This window comes from Tauraco erythrolophus, chromosome 1 (assembly GCF_009769465.1).
Source record: "Tauraco erythrolophus isolate bTauEry1 chromosome 1, bTauEry1.pri, whole genome shotgun sequence".
Lineage (NCBI taxonomy): Eukaryota > Metazoa > Chordata > Aves > Musophagiformes > Musophagidae > Tauraco > Tauraco erythrolophus.
The window spans coordinates 128540113-128560753 of NC_141465.1; the positions used below are offsets into that span (position 1 = coordinate 128540113).

At 41.2% G+C, this 20641-nt stretch overlaps 1 protein-coding gene across 3 annotated transcripts in view; it reads right to left on the reverse strand.

The window, feature by feature from the left end:
* Positions 1-20641, reverse strand: part of TMEM135 (transmembrane protein 135) — a 193631-nt gene that overhangs the window by 95929 nt on the left and 77061 nt on the right. For 2 of the 3 annotated variants that reach the window (XM_086614331.1, XM_086614338.1), the window contains exon 5: positions 19180-19245. The exons of the other annotated variant lie outside the window; for it this stretch is intronic. In XM_086614331.1, the coding sequence (XP_086470457.1) occupies positions 19180-19245 (66 nt within the window). The remainder of the gene's footprint in view (positions 1-19179; positions 19246-20641) is intronic. 3 annotated transcript variants of the gene reach the window in all.

The window sequence follows — 20641 nt, forward strand, 5'->3', positions numbered from 1 at the left end:
GGAATTGGCTAGACAGTCGCACTCAAGAGTTGCGGTCAATGGCTCAGTGTCCAAGTGGAGACCAGTGACAGGTGGTATTCCTCAGGGGTCAGTATTGGGACCAGCACTGTTTGGTCCCAACATCTTTGTCAGCAACATGGAGAGTGGGATTGAGTGCACCCTCATCAAGTTTGCAGATGACACCAAGTTGTGTGGTGTTGTGGACACACTGGAGGGAAGGGATGCCATCCAGAGGGACCTTGACAGGCTGGAGAGGTGGGCCTGTGAGAACCTCATGAAGTTCAACAAGGCCAAGTGTAAGGTCCTGCACATGGGTTGGGGCAATTCCAAGCACAAGTACAGGCTGGGCAGAGAGTGGATTGAGAATAGCCCGGAGGAGAAGGATTTGAGGGTGCTGGTTAATGAGAAGCTCAACATGAGCCGGCAATGTGCACTGGCAGCCCAGAAAGCAAATCGTATCCTGGGCTGTATCAAAAGGAGCGTGGCCAGCTGGAGAGGGACTTTGTACAAGGGTGTGTAGTGATAGAACAAGGGGCAATGGCTTTAAACTGAAAGATGGGAGATTTCAGTTAGATCTAAGGAAGAAATTCTTGACTGTGAGGGTGGTGAAACACTGGAACGCGTTGCCCAGAGAACCTGTGGATGCCTCATCCCTAGAAGTGTTGAAGATAAGGTTGGATGAGGCTTTGGACAACCTAGTGTAGTGGAGGGTTTCCCTGCCCATAGCAGGGGGGTTGGAACTAGATGATCTTCCAACTCAAACCATTTTATGATTCTATGCTTAAGTTATGAAAAAATATTAATTCAAGACAGTTTGAAAAGTACAGTTATGTGTTACAAGGACATGCTTTTTAAAAACCAGACTTTTAACATTTCACACTGAAATTATTTCTTGCTAACCATTGCCTGTACCAGGCCATATTGTTTATCAGCTGCTGCTTTTAAATGGCTCTTTTCTATTCAAGACAAAACAAGAGAATGAACATTAAGATCTTCAGCGGCTACCAAGAACATGGAAACACATCAACCAATCTTTCCTTTATGCATCACCACTACCATTTAAATAAAAAGTAAGTAAAGGGAACTTACTTTAATTTTAATAAACAGTTCGAGGGTCAGATTTGATTATATAAAAGTCCTGAGTCTCAGCAACGCAAGTTTTTTCTTTTAAAACAGAAAAGTTTTATTAAACATATGTGCACACTTCTAAATGTCTGGAATTCCAAGCACTGTTCTCATGACTGGAAAATTGTACCCGCTCACAGGCTCTTGCACACAGTCCTTGCAAAGTAAATCTGAGTTCAAGGGCATGCAGATGACACATGGGAAATTTTATTTGTCTACGTTTTTCTCCTGAATTTACACAAAGTCCAATGAGCTGTACTGAATGCCACAGGAGAGGGGCACATTGCGTACAAAACACAATTTTTCTTGTTACTGAACAATTGTTACAATTTTTCTTGTTACTGAAAAGAAAAATTTCCACATCTGCCTCTGTTCAGTTCTATTCTGCACATACTGTAAAATGACACAGCTCAGACAGAGCGAGGAAAATTCAGAGAAGCAAATTAAAAATGACTGTTGAACTCTTCTTACAAACAATTAACAGAGGTTTAAAATCCAACACATGCATGGGAATCAAAGCATCTGTCTTAGAAAATTATAAAACCAGAGAGGAACTTTGTGAAGAACACCGTTCATACTCTACATGTATATTACAAACACTTCAGGAATATATGAAAGGAGGTAGCAATGCTGTTAGCGTTATCCCAGCCCTTTCCTTCCAAATTTCAGTGAAATTGAAGAAATAGGCAAAGTTCTATGATTCATCTAACATCCCAACAAGGTTATTGTTACTAAATTTGCAAAATGACATTTACAGGGCAGCCGGGGCATTATCTTACCACTGGTCGGTTTCAAAGACCAGAGACGGCTCAGCCACTGGGATCCAACTCCACTGGAACCTAAAACTGCAGGAGGCGACTTGGGTTATCACGACCAGTGCTCCTTCACTGCAGGTAACCTCATTAATTAGTTTATGATAGGAAGTATAGCTATTGCATGACCTATCGCAAAGCAATCGGTGATATTTTGCGTTTATAGCAGAATAGATACGAATAGAAGTTTACTTTTCACTTTTACTTGTATGACTCTGAGTTAGTCGCTTATCTACCCATGTGGAGATGTTAATGGTACACTTTCTTCCAGTCTTCTTCCAAGTTTATTTAGGTAGTTAACTGTTCAAAGCAGGAATCACCTCTTATTAAGTTCATGTGGATCTTGACACATGTTGCTGCTGCAACTGTAATTCAGGTCTCTGAGTGCATGTGTCTTTCATTACTTCGTCACGTGGTGGGTTTTGCAAAAGACCTCAGCCTCCTTCACGAAAGGAGGTGAGTCAAGATTGCACAGCGAAGAACGCTTGTCTGAGGGCACCAGCCTCATGCTTTAGAAAATTTCAGCTCAAGCAGTTCAAAGTAAAAATATATGCAATTGAAAATAGGAGTAGAAAAGGACAAACTGCCAAGCTCTATGGACTGATGGTGCTACAAGCCCATCTACAAAATCGATTATTGAAAGCTACATTAATGCTTAAGGAGAAACCTCAGCATCATTTTTTAAATGGCTGTTCACTACTCAAAAAAGCCTATTCCTCTTTATAATGAGAAATACCCAGATACACCAGGGATGGTAAATATAAGCCAGAGGTGGTAAATATTCTAGGGATGGCAAACATAAGGCTAAGTCAGTGCTCATTCCAACGAGTCTTTCAATGCTCTGATAAAAAAAAATAATAATTTAAGTGCATGCTTAAATTATTATTTCCTGTCTAGCAAAAAGTTGGTACCAATTTGGTAAGACACCGTCGAAATCAAGGGGACATACACACATACCTAAATTTGCTCCCTACTGAGTAAAGCACCAGAGCATGTGCCAAACGTGCCTTGGGGAATTAGTGTCTCATGCTGCACGCTCTCGCAAACATTTAGACATGTGTTCTGTTTCGTTACCATGAATATTTCCATTGAAAACATGTCCATAGCTGCTAGCAGGAGCAAGATTTCAAGCTCTACTCAGAAAGCGATTACACTGAACAAATTACAACTGCCATATTACTTCTACTTGTAAATGAAAATCCCACAGAGGTAAATAAGAGATTTATCTATACGAAGATATAAGAGTAAGGGAATTGAAACCTTTAAGGGGAGAAATATACCACAAAAGTGAAAAAAAAAAAACAACCAACCAATTATTGTCATAGCTGACAAACAGAAAAGTAGATTTTCTTTGCTCAACTTGAATATTCTTTTCAGAGCTCACTGTACTTCAACAGAGTATATAAATCGACAACAACACAGGATTTGTATTTTTAATTCTGCATAATTAATGAACAATTTTCCCATTTACGGCAATCAGAATCCACATATAGGAAAATATAAGCCAATTGATGCCATATGTCCCTCAGAATTGTTATTCCAGATGTATTCCTTGGAGTCACAGAATTGAAGTTCCTGTTTCCTTTAAAAAACACATTCCTAAAAACTCAAACAAAGCAATTTTGAGCATAAAATAGTTTGTTAATATGATTAATATTTTTTAATACTCAGTTCCTTTACCTTTTTTTTCTTATAACCTGAGTACGAAACAAAGAAACAGTTTACCCATGACATATTAAATTGTCAAGAAGCACATGTGCACTTAGCTCTAGCTTTCAGTCTGAGATTTCTGTGGCCAGAATGGTGACCTTACACTTACACAGGCATTTGAGGACTAATTTTTAAGTTTTAATTTCAATTAGCACAGAAGAACTTCATTCATACACTGAAGCAGTTGGATTTGATCAGAACACTTGTTTTTAAGAAGCTGCGGAGTTTCATTATCTTTCCCTTTGCCTTTAGCCTGTCCCAAAGAAAGAAATAACATAACACACGGGGTTTTTTATGGGAATATTTGCTTAATTGAAGGTTAACAGCACTAAGAACCACTAACAGAAAATCAGAAATGGGGAAGAGTGTTACAGCAATAGCTTTCCCACATTGCCCTGCCAACAACCTCAGCCTTGTTGGGTCATTTTCTCTAAGGCCTAGAAGTAATTAAGTTTCATTGCTAAATCGGTCTTGAGCCTGTCTTGAGCAGAAAAATCACTTATGCTTAATTGCACGTGGTGATGTGGTGAGCAGTCCATTAGGCAGACTGCAGATACCAGTTTATTTTTTGTAGCTCTGCAGGATACTTAAAAATAAAAGGTCATTATTTTATCCAGGCAGTGAACTGTATAATACATATTTCCTACAGAAAACAGTGCTACTTCAAAAAAGGCTCATTAATTATGTTACACAGTTACACTACATACTATTTTGAGGGCTGTTGAGTTTAAAAACGTGAGTTTCTGAAACTTAGAAACAACAAAACTGAGTATTTATTCTACTATAATGAACTTATAAATAATGATTAATATTATTATTTTATCAATTATAGTAAAAATATTAAAACTCAACTATATACAAAAATAAAAACTAAACTGCCCATCACTTTTAATAGAGAAAGATGCGCACGTTATATATGCATACTCATACACACACATCTGAACACATGCGTATGTCCAGAGGAATGTTCTCCCTGACCTCAAGAAACTCTGCATACTGTTTGTTAATCAGAACCACATATTTTTCACCTGACTCTATCAACAAAGAATTAGTTTCCATAAAATTGTAACCGACAGGAACAGATTGGTTTCATGGTTCAGAGTGGGAGAATTGTTCCAACAGTTCATTGACGTTAACATTCCTGCTGTTGGCAGACCACATCCTCACCTATTGTAGCCATCTCACACTAAGACAGAATCACAGAATGGTTTGGGTTGGAAGAGACCTCTAAGATCATCTAGTTTCAACTCCCCTCCCATGGGCAAGGACACCTTCCACTACACCAGGCTGCTCAAAGCCTCATCCAACCTGGCCTTGAATGCTTCCAGGGATGGGGCATCCACAACTTCTAGCCAAGTAAAACAGTATAATTTTTTCTGAGAAGATAGTGATTTAAGTGATTTGCTTTACATTTGTAGTGGTACTTAAATGTCTAAGGCTACACTGTTCTCCTAAACATGCTGTTATCTAAGTATAGGGCTGGAATCCCAGAGCAAACTCATGGAAGTTCTTTAAAAGAAGGAAGAATATCCCAGATTTTTAAGTATGAAATGATTTCAGATCACTGGAGTGTGGTACCAGACTTATGCTGTCCACAAAAGCCACCTGTTCTCACTCATCGAGGATCGCAATCTGTCATATGATGGAGATGCTTCAGTTCCTCTTCCCTCCCGCCACCAAGTAATATTACACCAGAAACAGTACACCCTGTTTTGGGCATCAGTTCCCAATTCTAGTAGTCAATTTCCCTATAAATTTGAAAAGAACAAGAGTATTTTCTCATACCTTCACTTTTTGGAAAGAATATTAAAATCCTTAGCCTTTGTAAGTTGGAATTGCTCACCTTAGGTACTGTCTTTTGATTCTTCTACACCTTAAGAGAAGTTAATGCAAGGTTTAAATTTTGAATTTTGTATAATAGTAATCAAATATATGCCAACAAAAGTATCACTGTCCCAGTTTTATACACATAAAAACACAACACAAAGTTCAAAAATTTAGCTCTTTAAACAGAGGCACACAGAACCACAACAGAATGGCTGAGGTTGGAAGGGTCCTCTGGAAGTCATCTCGTCCAGCGCCCCTGTCCAAGCTGGGCCACCCAAGCCTGGCTTGGACAGGGGCGCTGGACGAGATGGACCATGTCCAGACAGTTTTTGAATATCTCTTGAATATGGAGTCTACACCACCTTCCTGGGCAATGTGTGCCAGTGCTTGGTCACCCTCACAGGAAAAAAGTGTCTCCTTACATTCAGACAGCACCCCCTGTGTTTCAGTTTGTGCCCAGGGCCTCTGGTCCTGGCACTGGACACTACTGAAGAGAGCCTGGCTCCATCCTCTTTATGCCCTCCCGGGATCTCTCTTGAGCCTTCTCTTCTCCAGACTGAACAGTACCAGCTCTCTCAGTCTCTCTTCATACGAGAGACACTCCAGCCCCTTCACTATCTTCATGGCCTTTCGTTGGACTCCCTCCAGGATGTCCACGTCTCCCTTGTACTGAGGAGCTCAGAACTGGTCAAGCAAACTTGCTGAGGGTATACTCTGCCCCATCACCCAGATCACTAAGGAAGATCTTAGACAGGATCAGACCCGGTACTGATCCTGGGGTACACTGCTGGCTACTGGCTTCCAACTAGACTTTGTGCCACTGACTAACAATTTTTGGGCCTGGCTGTTCAGTCCGTTTTCAACCCACCTCACTGTCTGCTCATCTAGCCCGTACTTCAACCGCTTGCCTACGGGGATCTTACGGGAGACAGTGTCAAAAGAGAAATGTTAGTTATTACTACTTATTGCATTCATTCTGTTCACATTTCTTCCTTTCTTGCTTTTCACAATTTTCACTTTTTATCAGTTCATCAGCTACAATATAAGATTCCTCACTAATAAGGAAATATAAACTATTAATTGTACGATTTTCACCAAACTTCGAACATGGAACAGGAAACAAAGAGCTTTCTTGCTGACAGGAGCATGTTCATCCTCCTTTCAGAAAGCCAAAAAAATGCATTTCAAACACAATCTTTTTATATACAGGGCAATGAAAAGTTATTAAAGATTATTACTTTTTTTGTTTGTGTGTGATCAATGACATTTTAAGAAATCTAACATATGGATAAGGAGCATAAAAGAACTTGAACTGGGACAGCAGAATGAATGAGAACGTTATTTTCCTATATTACATTTCGTTCACTGGATATCATTGAATACAAGTAACGTTTACACTAAAGTTAAGACATCCCTTCTTCAAAGTGACCCTACACATAGTGTAAGCACTGAGTTAGTTGATATGCATTGTTTTTACTGTAAAGCGTTAGAGAAAATTACAAGATTATCTTTGCTCCAGCAGAACAATAGAGTGGCCAGACTCTGTCTTTGGGGGCAATTTTTAAGTGTAAAGCAAGATGGTGGTTTCATCCAAGGCCATGACATATAAGACCACAATTTGAATATTTATTAAACACACGCTGTCAGGTTACAGAAAAGAAATGTCTGTATTTGAAATGACAATCACTAACTACATTTTTTTAATGAGAAAGAAATTAAGAACAACAATTATCTTAACAAAACAATCTCATGCCTCTCAGTACCATATTTCCTGACCACCCAAAGTCATGTTAAAGCAAAAACTAGATTGGGAAGTAAATACATTTCCTTACATGTAGTTTCATTGCCAGAATTTTATATTGTCTACATTTGCCATGCACTCACTGTTTTGCTGATGAGAAAGAATAAGAAATCTGGAATATACAGGCAAGGTATGACAAAGAAAAGAAGTCTTTAAAATAGATAATTCCCCTATTACTTTATTCCTTGTCAAAAACTTATCAGTGGAAGATACCTGGCAAGTACTTCTGAGCATAATTCAATTTAATTTTTAGCCCTGTGTTTCATTTCAAAAAGAGGAAGTTATTATTATCGTAAGATAAAATATACTATCAGCCTGAATTAAAAAAAAAAATTATAATTAAAATAATGTACAGCATGATATATCAAACACTTAAGTACTAAATCCCATTGTGCAACTCCATGAAAAATGGATAGACTAAAAAAGAAAAATATAAAGCATGAACCACCCAGATAACTTTCAAAACAGAAGTGAAATTGTAAGTTCTCTACGTTTCCAACTTGAGTGTTATCTTCCTTCAGTGATTACTCCCCATATTCTGGAACATGTAGCCACTATCCTGTTTTCATATATTTCTACCTTAAATTTGCACCATACACAATTCCTACAGTATATTCATTTTCCATATTTCCTAATCTAAGAATCTCACCACTCCACTTTAAAATTATTTGGAGTAGGAGTGTATTTTTTCCAAGGCTCACAATGATTTTTAGTAAGAAACTAAATATCCTCAGGTAAATTGCATATTAAAAGAGCAGAAAAGTTCATATTCAACTCAGGTTTTAAGACGAATTTTCTTTCCTCTTCGTGATTAAAAATGAATTAAAAACCTATAAACCACATAAAACGGATAATCCACGGCAAGCTAGACCTGGATAACATATAAAGTTATCCTAAATAACACCTTCACACAACTGAATACATGGCTAAAACATCACTTGAACGCTGTATGCTGGAACACCTCAAAGGTAATCTGGTGGTTCTCCTCCCCAGGGTTCAATGGCATTCTCTCTCTCTCTCTCTCTCTTTCTCTCTCTCCAATCAAGCTTCAGTTTTCACTGCATTTAATCACAAGAGTTATTTACTTTCGACTTACTTCCAGATAATGCAGATAAGGTATGCCAGCCTTCAGCAATTAAATTACCTTTGAACTGCTACCCATTGTGACCTGCCAAAAGGATTTTCCAGATACCAGCACTATTTTTATACACTTCTGACACATAACCTCCAAAACAAAACCTTAAGTAGGTATATTATAAAATAGTTCTCTTCTTATGGCTAAGTTTTATCCATTTGCTGCTCCTTTACAAGAAGTTATAAAAGACAGGCTCAGTACTACTTCCAAAAAAGATTTAATTTTTTTTAACTCATGTTTCAAAACACTGATCTAGGATTCTTTTTTCTTTCTTTTTAAAAACATCTCTTTTGAAAAAGCCAAAAATCAAAGAGGGAGAGGGACTCAGACCTGCCTGCAATCAACTCCTTCCTTTCAGTTTTGCAAATACTCTTCAAAAATAAGAGGGTAATGATACGAGAAATTAACACTGAAACCTGCTGGCACTTTGGATCTTACACCACATATTCAGAAAATATGGTTTGGTTAAATTAAATTGATGCTGTTTTGCAACATATTAAATGAAAAAAAAAACAAAACACAGTTTTCTGTGTACTAACAATCCTTAACCAGGAGGGGAAAAAACCCACAGAATAAGATCCAAGAGATCGACAATCCTCCTTTGAAGGCAGAAAAAGGCCACGAATGTTATGACACGACCTTACAAAAATTTAAGCTTCGTTGTACCAAACCAGATTTCTTTTGTAATGCCAAACACTGTTTGCTAGGAAGCTCCACAATCTCAGTGACAACAAAGGCGGCTCATTTTGACCAACAGCGCCGCTTTTTAATCGTGTCCTTGGCTAAAGACAGAAGGTTTAAAAAGCCTTTGGGACCATAACTACACTGCTGTTAGAATTATGTAAATCTGAGAAAACATCTTTCCTCACATATTAACACGACAGTAACAAAGTATTGGAGGAAAAAAAGCACTGAAACCAGAGATGCTGGGGTAGTCTGTGAGAGCAGAACTTCTGAACCCCGGATAATAAAGACATCTTTGTGACAGGAAGGCACGAGGGCGACGGGATCAGATGTCCACTACCCCATTGCCACGGGGTTTCTATGGGCCTGTAAGTGATTAGGTCTGACATGCCCCCGAGCTGCAATGACAGGAAACAGTGTGCCCACAGCAATTTCATTTCCATGAAAATTAATCTCAAGTGATTCAGGGTACTTTTTCAGAACTGAAAACATTATCATTTATGAAGTCTTCCTGCGTTTCAGGTATTACAAACGAAGCTGGCCAAAAATACAAGTGTAACTGTGACAAACCCTAAAATTTAAAAATCAAATGTAGAATTTGGTAATTTCTAGAATAAACTCCTTTATGCGGGAAAGAGATCATCATTTATATGAGCACTCTCTTTCATGTCATCTTTACGGTAAACAACTAAAGATAACGACTGAGGTGTCCTAAGGTTTCTTTCAAATTGCTCCAATGGCAAGTAAAACTAGAAAGTCTCTTCTCATGAAAAAATGGTTACAGTTATTGCTATTACTAAAAAAGGTTCTTGTCTACCTGACTTCATTGAACAGCTTGAGTTTCCAGGACTTTACACTGCACTCTGCTATGACATGGTGGACGGGGAAGAAGAAAGAGGGCAAAGAACCCTGAGCCAGCAGTAATGTCACTTTAACATTGTTGTCTCCTCTCCTGGGTTGAAATTCTTTCTTAAAATCAACACAAGATTAAATTTTACAGTTAAGAACCTACAGATACTTATACATGTATGCACACACAAAATTTGAAGACACAAAACTGTTTTAGAAATGTAACTTCAGTTACTGAAGTTTGTGATCTACTATTTATCATCTAGTGCAACTCACAAATGCAAGAAATGAATGCTTTCACAATTTCTTCAGCTTTTAATAACATTTTAAAATTTATTATTTACTTTAATAGCATTATTCTGAAATATATATCTCCTCATACAAAAAAGTGGCCTATGGTTTTGATTTCTAAAGAAAAAATACTCTGTTGAAAAATAAGCATTTTATCATAAAAATACAAGAACTGCTCATTTGGAAATAACTGCATTGCTGTTACTAAGCTCCTTCAAATTCACAGTAAAACAAATTGATGTTATCTTTAGAGTTGTTCCAGTGCTGGTTTTAAAGCTTGTCACACAGGTGGCACTTGGACCACGTCATCTTACATCTGTCACAACTGCAAACAGTAAAGCAGAGGATAAAGTCTGCGGAATTAACAGAACCGCTGCATGAAGAAGTATTTCATATATAGCTGTTTCTACTTTTATGTGTTTACTTGTTGAAATATAAAATACATTGCATTTTAAAGATCCTTACTAATCCCCTTGTTTAACTTTTAACTAAAAATTTCATCACAACTGAATTATTGGTATTTACTATGACTACAAAACCCACAGAAACTACTTTTCACAGATATCTGGGCCGAATTCATAAAGCTTTGCACTTCACATTATTTACCTTATAGAAAACACATAGAATGAAAATTTAATTCTGAAATCTATTAAACACACCTTTAAACAAAAGCAAAGGCATGTCTTCGTACAACAAAGTTCACTTTCAAGCATGGGTACCTACTGCCACAGCAATGTATACCATTACATACATTACACCGTAAAGTCACAGCCATTTTAGGCTGGACAGTATGATAATTACTTATATATCTATGTATACTTCAAATTTGATTGACAACAGTATTTTTACAGCTAAGAATGCTCCAGCCTCAGTATCTATGAGGGCACTGGTTTGACAACCCCCTTTAATGTGGACTGCTGCTGTATCTCCAAGACAGAAGACACACGTATATGGGTTGAACTTCACCCGTTCCTCCATACAGACAATATAACTGGCAATTCTCAAAGGAACCAGGAGTCTGCACCAGCAAATCAATATAAACTCCAGTTGGAGGTGGGTCATTAACTCACCTGGAAATGAACTAAATAGGCTGAGAAGAAGACACAGGACGGTCATTCAGCCTCCGTCTGGTTTTTATGCTTTAATATTCATTAGAGCCTTAGACAGCTTTGGGTAGGTATCTGTGATGGGTTGATGAAAAGGGGTTCTGGTGGCAGGAGAGGGGTTTTGCTCCCTGTGACTTCCCTGGTTTTGGAAGCAGGTCACACCCGGTTCTGGCCACCAGATCAGACTCCCATCCCCCTCGGGGTTGAGCCAATCAGCACCTCTGCGAATTGCCCTATTTAAGTTGGGACAAAGGAACTGGAAAAGGTGCTTTGCCCAGGAGCCAGGAGAGAAAGGAGGGGGGCACTGCCCCCGCTCCCTGGCTCTCGGCAGGGGATTGTCTGCACTGGGCCGGCACCGCCCACTGAGGATGGCAGCGGCGGAGCCGCTTGGGGAACTCAGGGAGTGCCCCGCTCCCAGGGTGCCCGCTGGGCTGAGTTCACCCAGAAAGGACTGAGATCTGAGAGAAACGGCCACAGTGACACCAGGGCAGTGAAGATGGAATGGGACGAGGTGTGCCGGAGCCAAGTTTCCCCTGCAACCGGTGGCGAGATGGCAGCGGACCCCCTGCAGCCAGGATGGACTCAGTGGAGCAGAGACCCACTCGCAGCCTGTGGAGAAGCCCACATTGGAGAAGAGATGCCTGAGCCTGAGGACAGTCATGGAGCATGGGACGCACAACAAGGTAGAGACACATCTAGAGTCCGTGGGTCGTCGAGCGAGTGGCAACAACTCCCTAAGAATCCGAGACTGTGGTAAAGCCCGCACTGGAGCAATCCGATGGGGAAGGATTGTATCCTGCGGGTGGGACTCACTCTGGAGAAGTCTGTGGATTTTTCCTTGTGAGTAGGGGATCCACTGGAGCAAGGGAAAAGGGTGTAAGGACTCCTCTTCCTTTAAGAAAAGGAGTGGCAGTAACAACATGGATGAACTGACCTGCACTCCCCCATTCCCTGTCCCTCTGCGCCGCTGGGGGAAGAGGTAGAGCCGCGAAGAAAAGGAAAAGGGGGTGGGGGGAGGTGTTGCTTTTAAGATCTGGCTTTGTTTCTTTTTATCCTCTCAAGTAACGGGTTTTGTTTCCCTTTGTTCTTTTAAGTAACTTTTAATAAATTGCTTTGCTTTAAGAAAGCCAAGTCTGTTTTGCCCAGGGCCAGGTTGGATGAGGCTTTGCGCAACCTTGTGTAGTGGAAGGTGTCCCTGCCAATAGCAGGGGGGATGGAACTAGATGATCTTTGAGGTCCCTTCCAACCCAAACCATTCTATGATTCTATGAAACCTCTTCAAAATATCTCAGCTGTTGTAGGCATTAGTAAATTAAGCCTATCATATAGAATCATAGAATCATAGAATCGTTAGGGCTGGAAGGGACCTTCAAAGGTCACCTAGTCCAACCGCCCTGCAAGGAACAGGGATATCTCCAACTAGATCAGGTTGCTCAGGGCTTCATCCAACCGGGCCTTGAACGTCTCCAGGGATGGAGCACCCACCACCTCTCTGGGCAACCTGTTCCAGTGTTCTACAACTCTTGTGGTAAAAAATTTTTTCCTAATATCCAACCTGAATCTACCTCCCTCTATTTTAAAACCATTACCCCTTGTCCTATCACAACTGGCCCTCCTGAACAGCCTCTCCCCATCTTTCTTGTAGGCCCCCTTGAGGTACTGGAAGACCGCTATAAGGTCACCCCGGAGCCTCCTCTTCTCCAGGCTGAACAGCCCCAACTCTTTCAGCCTGTCCTCATAGGAAAGGTGCTCCAGCCCTCTTATCATCTTCGTGGCCCTCCTCTGGACCCTCTCCAACTGGTCCATGTCCTTCTTATGTTGGGGGCTCCAGAACTGGACGCAATACTCCAAGTGAGGTCTCACGAGGGCAGAGTAGAGGGGGAGAATCACCTCTCTCGACCTGCTGGCCACGCTCCTCTTGATGCAGCCCAGGACGCGGTTGGCCTTCTGGGCCGCAAGAGCACATTGCCGGCTCATATTGAGCTTCTCGTCCACCAGTACTCCCAAGTCCTTCTCCTCAGGGCTGCTCTCGATCCATTCTCCGCCCAGTCTGTATTTGTGCCTGGGATTGCCACGACCCAGATGTAGGACCTTGCACTTGGCCTGGTTAAACTTCATGAGGTTGGTACGGGCCCACCTCTCCAGCCTGTCGAGGTCCCTCTGGATGGCATCCCTCCCTTCCAGCGTGTCGATGGCACCACACAGCTTGGTGTCTGTCATGGTTTGATGTGGAGGGGGGGGTGGTTCTGGTGGCAGGAGAGGGATTTTGCTCCCTGCGACCTCCCCGGTTTTGGATCCGGGTTAGGCTTAGTTCTGGCCACCGGATCAGACTGCCATCCCCCTCGGGGTTGAGCCAATAGGGCGCCTCTGCGAATTGCCCTATTTAAGTCAGGACAAGGGAACCGGAAAAGGTGCTTCGCCCAGGATCGAGCAGAGAAGGGAGGAGGGCACTGCCCCCGCTCCCTGGCTCCCGGCCGGGCGGCTGCCTGCGTCGGGCCGGCGCTGCCCACGGAGGATGGCGGCGGCGGAGCCAGCTGGGGAACTCGGGGGCACCCCACTCCCAGGGTGCCCACTGGGCTGAGTTCACCTGGAGAGGACTGAGATCTGAGAGAAACAGCTGCATCGACAGCAGGTCAGTGAGGATGGAGCGGGAGGAGGTGTGCCGGAGCCGAGTTTCCCCTGCGGCTGATGGTGAGATAGCAGGCGGCCCCCCTGCAACCAGGACGGCCTCGGTGGAGCAGCGACCCACTCGCAGCCCGTGGGGAGAAGATGCCTGAGCCTGAGGATGGTCGTGTTGGGGGCACGGCAAGGCAGAGAGGCATCTGGAGTCTTCGTGACGACCCACGCCGGAGCGAGTGGCTACAGCTCCCTAAGTACCCGAGACTGTGGTATAGCCCACACCGGAGCAATCTGTGGGGAAGGATTGTTTCCAGTGGGCTAGACTCACGTTGGAGAAATTTGTGGATTTTTCCTCGTGGGTAGGGGATCCATTGGAGCAGGGGAAAAGGGTGTAAGGACTCCTTCTCCTTTAAGAAAGAAGCAGCAGTAACAGCACGGAATGAACTGACCTGCACTGCCCCAGTCCCTGCCCCCTGTGCTGCTGGGGGGAGGAGGTAGAGCCGGGAGGAAAAGGAAGGTGGGGGGGGGAAGGTGTCGGTTTTAAGATCTGGTTTTGTTTCTTTCTGTCCTCTCAAGTAATCGGTTTTTATTTCCCTTTGTCCTTCTAAGTAATCATTAATAAACTGTTTTGCTTTGAGAAAAGCGCTGCCTGTTTTGCCCAGGATCATGGTTGGTGGGTGCTCCCTCTGTTCTTGCCTCAACCCTCAGTCCTTTTTTTTTTTCTCTCCTCTCTACTTTATTGGAGAAGGAGAGACTGTGTGAGTTTTAGTTGCTGGATCAGCCTAAAACCACGACAGTGTCACCAGCGAACTTGCTGAGGGTGCACTCCATGCCACTGTCCACGTCACTGACAAAGATGTTGAAGAGGGCCGGGCCCAACACGGACCCCTGAGGGACGCCACTCGTGACCGGTCTCCACTTGGACATCGAGCCGTTGACCACTACTCTCTGAGTGTGGCCATTGAGCCAATTCCTTATCTACCGAGTGGTCCATCCAGGACCATAGCCTAACTCTTTTTTTTTTTTGCTCTGACTCTCCTATGGAAGCCTTTCTCTTCTGCGAAATTACTTTTTTCCTGTCTTTGCAATCACAAGACACTACATGAAGATTTTGAAAGTTCCACCATACTGAAGGTTTCCTCGTTTATCTTAACACTTCAGACAGAAGAGCACAATCCATGGGGCTTGGCCCTTGTCTTCTTCAGTTCTGAGGCAGGAGAGGGTATTTTCCTGATAGATTTAAAGAACTATAAAGATACATGCCTGAATGCTTCCACCTAGAAGTTCCAGCATTTTTCAGTTGAAAAGAGATTAAGACAGTTTACAAATTCATAAAGATGTTACAAGAAATGAGTTAATATCCACAGAGTTCATGTATGGCTAATATCAGTTCCGGCTCTCTGGGAATCATGCTTCTATCATCATGTCTCCTTTGTCCATTTCAGCCTACATATTTCATAGTATTTTTTCCATTAAGGGTTCCATCCTCTCCGTTCATCCTCCTGCTCCTTCTCCGGATGGGCTGCGTGTATTTGTTTTCCTCCTCTACAGGGACTGAGAACATCACTTCTGCAAGCTGATTGTCCTAATCAGATCCTTCCTTGTTTAGTAGCTCCACATGATATATCAATCTTATTTGTGACACACTGGTTTTGGTATATCACTTGCTCCATGTGAATAAAATTGGTCACTTCCAATTAAAATTAGGGAAGTTTTCTCTCTGTGTATATTCATCAAAATTCATCTTTAGACTATGTCAAACGTATTCCATCCTCCTAATGTGCATCCAGTGACTTTTCATAGCCACTGCTGCCAAACCTTACCCCTCCTCCTGGCAAACCTTACCAGCCCCCTCCCATGGGGGCTGAGCACACAAGCAGCAGAAGCTCCAAGGGATGGAGAACCAGGAAGCATGGACAGTCAACTCTGAAGAATTAGCCTCCTCCTGTCCCTCTTCTCACCCTCTTCAGCAGGCAGGCTGTAGTTGCTTGTTTCCTCACCTCCACCACTGCTGCCACATCAGCCAGCACCCACGAAGACAGGAGCTCTGTTTGGAAGCGGCTTGATGGTGTGAGGAACAGATGGCAGCAGATCTTAGCCTGCTGCATGAAGATAAGCATCAGAAGAAACAGCTGGAGAAGCTCTCTAGGTGGTGCCAGGCCCAGGCGCGCTCCACGCACAGCTCTCAGCTATGCTATACCACCTATAGGTGGTATATATATAGGGTCAGCTATACCATCGACTCTAAACCTTGTGACATTAATGACATGTATCCTAAGACTCCCGTACACAAGTGCAGCCATAGATCTGGTGTCATCACATCTGTTCATAGAGTTTTTGGATCACTGGGGAACAAGCTGCAAGTGCTAACAGAAATGAATAAACTCTACAAGGCTCTGCCTCATGCTCCACCCCCAAAACAAAGCAACTGACAGAAATTACTAATTAACATGGAAAACAACATACTGAATCCAGAAAATGATTTATGCTTCTGGGTTTGATTCCCTCCTATGGATGCTACTACACTTCAATTCAACCAGGAGAAAGGGAACTGCCAAGAAAATTCTTCAGAAACCTTTATGATCTATATCTCACAGTTAAGATAATTTTTAGCATTATGTACCCAAATTCGATTCTTTTGGCAGCACGATTCTCTCAACTCTCAACATTAATTTTAAAAATCATATACAAAGGTCAAAAAACCCATACAACCTCATTTTTCTATTTCTTCAAGGATAGTAAAGAAAAAATTTAGACATTCCATATGCATAAAGGTTTGCTAAGTCCCAATAAATGAGGAAAGGTTGGAAGCAAGAGAAAAGGGATCTCCCATAGACCTTCAATATTACGAATTATAAATCCATCTGGTGATGACTACTGGATTATAACATAGTTTTCCATGCACCCTCGCTTGCCTGTATACAAGAAACATCTGTGCATTAATCTGTTTAGCAGTGCAGACAGAATATTGTCATTTTTTAATTTACAAATTTAAAATAATCAAGCATTATTTTTTGCCTTCTAATATTGAACAGTTTTACCCCCTCTTAAATGTGAAATGTGGTTACATTTTAAAATACTGTTACAAAAGCTGAACAGCACTTTTGCACACTTGGACTGCTGCCTCTGTAGTTTGGAATTTCCAATAAACAAGTTGCTCTGCTTTGATTTTCGCTGCCAAGTTCGCACTTCTCAAACAGAATACAGTCAACTTCAGTTCATTTTCAACTTTTTTTCTGGCTCCCTTTCTACTTACGTACTGCGCAAACATTCAGCAATTTCTTGGAACAGCTAAAACAAATTTTAATATGACTCTGGATAATTATATGTTTCTTCTGGAAAAATTAATTTCATTTGATTAATGTCATTCCTCGTTTTCAGACTAAATAAACTATAATTTCACAATGGAATTTAATGAAAAGATCTTCCTTGAGTCAAAATATTTTTTCCTCCCTTCATATAGCCTGATAAAAATGTAAGAGATAAAAAAAGGTCTTTTTATTTCTCCCACTACTTTCTTGCACAAAAAGCCAACTCTGGGCAATTCTTACATGTTTTATCTATGAATTATCTAGCTTAGCATTAGCAGCATTTCCACTGAAGCCCAAGGAATACCTTGGAAATAGCGTCACAGGACACAGTACGCCAACGTGAAGTTCACCATCATCAAACAGATGCACTTTCACCCAGTTCCTTTCTTGCTAATCGTGGCTGCATCCTCTCATCACTTATCTTGCTGCTTCTCATGGTTCTCTCTAGCCCTTGAGGCAGTTTAATTGATAAAAGATCAGAGGGAATATCTGAAGAAAAAAGAGGAACTTTTTCTACCACATCAGTGAGCTCAACTGGCTCAACATAAGATGTATCAGACACAGAAATTACTAATATCCTTCACAACAGACATTATTATGCCTGTAATCGTCCCAGTATTTTGCATTGTGCGATACAATTTACGTTTAAAAAAAAAATAAATTTCATTTTTCCGTAATTCACATCATTCACTGGGTAACTAAAAGGATGGAGATTACACAAACTCTCTGGGCAACCTGGTTATTGAAACACAGGAAATTAAGTACCTTCATTAAAAAAACTTAAACAGAGAATTTGGAAAGGTTGCACATGTTACATAACTAACACTCCTGGAAATTGCATTCCACTCTTCTGTAGAAAAGAACGAAGAGCAGTACATAAAAAGTATAAAGGATCCATATTAAGAAAAGCTAAACCTACAGACAATGGCAAGACAGGAAATTTCAAGTATATCTTCAGACACTGATGCAAAGACACATTACTTTATTTCAAACAAGAAATTAAGGCAAGTTCGTGAGCATAAGGAACACTTTGCAGGACAGCTGAGATTCCAGGATAAGTCCAAGTCTAGATTCCAGATTGAATGCTGTGTCTACTATACAAACTTTTCACAGTGTTACCTAAGAATTTCATCAAAATCAGGTTGCCACAAACAAACACCGAGGTTTCTACGTTTAAAACTCTATACACTGTAGCATCCAGCTGTGGCGATGCCAACATCAGCTCTAATTTCTAGTGTCATGACCAACTGTAGTATTGGTTTTTAAAATAAAATTCAACCTAAGTATAAACTGCCCCACTTAATATTGGAGACATTTAATCAGTAATGTTGAGAACAATGTTTTCCTGACACAAAACCACACAAAGAAGGAAACAAACGTTCACCATCAACAGAGGCATGTATAGGCAAACAGTAAAATATATTTATCCTCTTCAGAATAATTAACGCGTTAATACTTCACATACTACCTGAAGTTATTGATTTCTTGAAAGGAACAGACAAAGGATGAAGTAACCTCTCCACAGGTACCCAGTAACAAAGACCAACCTCATGTGAATTTCTCTAGATTCCACAATTTTTAATAGAGAAAATCCAGTGAAAAACTACCTGGTTAAAAGGACATTCTTGTGAGTCACTTCTATGATAAGACAAAATTATAGTCTCTTATAGAGAAAAATAGTGTGTTTTGCAGAATACTTAATCCCCCACGGGGCAGGATTTAAATTCTTGTTCTCTTTTTTAAAAAAACACTATAATGTAGGTATGCAAGTTACATATAATCCAGCCCTCTTCACTCCTGAAGACAATATGTCTCCCAGGAATTTCTAAAGCATTACATTAATAAAACACTATACCACATGTAGAAGAAAAAAAAAAAAAAAAAAAGAAAAGAAGATATTTAGCCTTACTTCTCCATGTCTTAAAGGTGTAATTGCTCCTCTTGCTACCGCCATTCGGAACAATGTTTCTGCGGCCTGCATCAACAAACACACACAAATTACTTATTTAAAGAACAGACAACTCAGCTCATAAAGGTTTGCTTCAGCTTTTATAACATTTTTTGAAGTGTGAGCTACCTTTAGCACCCATTATACAACTGAATCACTTCAGTAAGTCACTTAGAGCAGTCTGCAGAGGTTAGGCAAAGGTTTGCTGCACGGTGAGAGGTCTCTCAGGGATGCTGCTCTCAGCTTAAGGAGCCACCTAAACAGCGTGTGGTACCTCCCACGACACTGCAGCGGTTACACAAGTCACGTCACACATGCTCAGCCCCACATAATGATCTTCCACTGGTTGTCAGATAAAAGTGCGATAGGAAGGGAAAAAATAGCTACATGGTATTTTACAAATCATGACACTAGTTTTAAAAACTGCTGTTTAATATTATATGCTTAAATTAACAAGGAAGTAGCAAAAAACAAGAGTGTGATGCAACACTTTTCCTAAAAGCACCCGAGCTCCTTTTAACTCCTAATAACGGTGGCATTACAAAACACAACATTCTCATGTGCAAATGACAGGGAACACAACTTTGGGGAAATCTTTAATTAGGTTAATCTTCAGTTAGGCTGCACACATTTCGCTGTTAGTTGTCCCATCTTTTCTTCAATCCAGTGGGACATTTAGCACATACTTCTGACATAAACATACATTACTGACTCTTAATTCAGGATCTAATACAAAACCAGTACAGTTTCTGTATTCACGTTTCTTTCTACGTGAAAGAAAGCTGGTTGCAACAAGGCATGAAAAAATTCCCTGGTTACATAAAAACATGAACTGGCACATCAGTGGACACAAAAACAGATTTGTTTTAAAAGAGTGTTTCCATAGCAAGCAGTGAAGCCGGTTTCAATTTCAACTCCAACAAAACATGTTTTTTATATCTGGTTCTAATAAAACAAATATTCTAACAATTAAGGATCTACGTTAAAAAGAAATTAGCAGGTTGTTTGAAGCAACAGTTACGAAGTTTAAAAATAAAAGAAGTTTGCAGTAGCTCATTCTCTTTCTAAAGAGTGATTTTTAAAAAAGCAGCTCAATGCTCACATGACTGCAAGACTCGCTGGGCTCGTGCTGCACTACTTCGCAATAGCTGTATCTCAACAACTCTGTTACGACACTGAGCCAGCAACGTGTGCTGGCAGCCCAGAAAGCCAACCGTGTGCTGGGCTGCATCCAAAGCAGTGTGGCCAGCAGGTCAAGGGAGGGGATTCTGCCCCTCTGCTCTGCTCTCGTGAGACCCCACCTGGAATACTGTGTTCAGCTCTGGAGTCCCGAGCACAAGAAGGACAGGGAGCTGCTGGAGCGGGTCCAGAGGAAGCCACAACGATGATCAGAGGGCTGGAGCACCTCTGCTATGAAGACAGG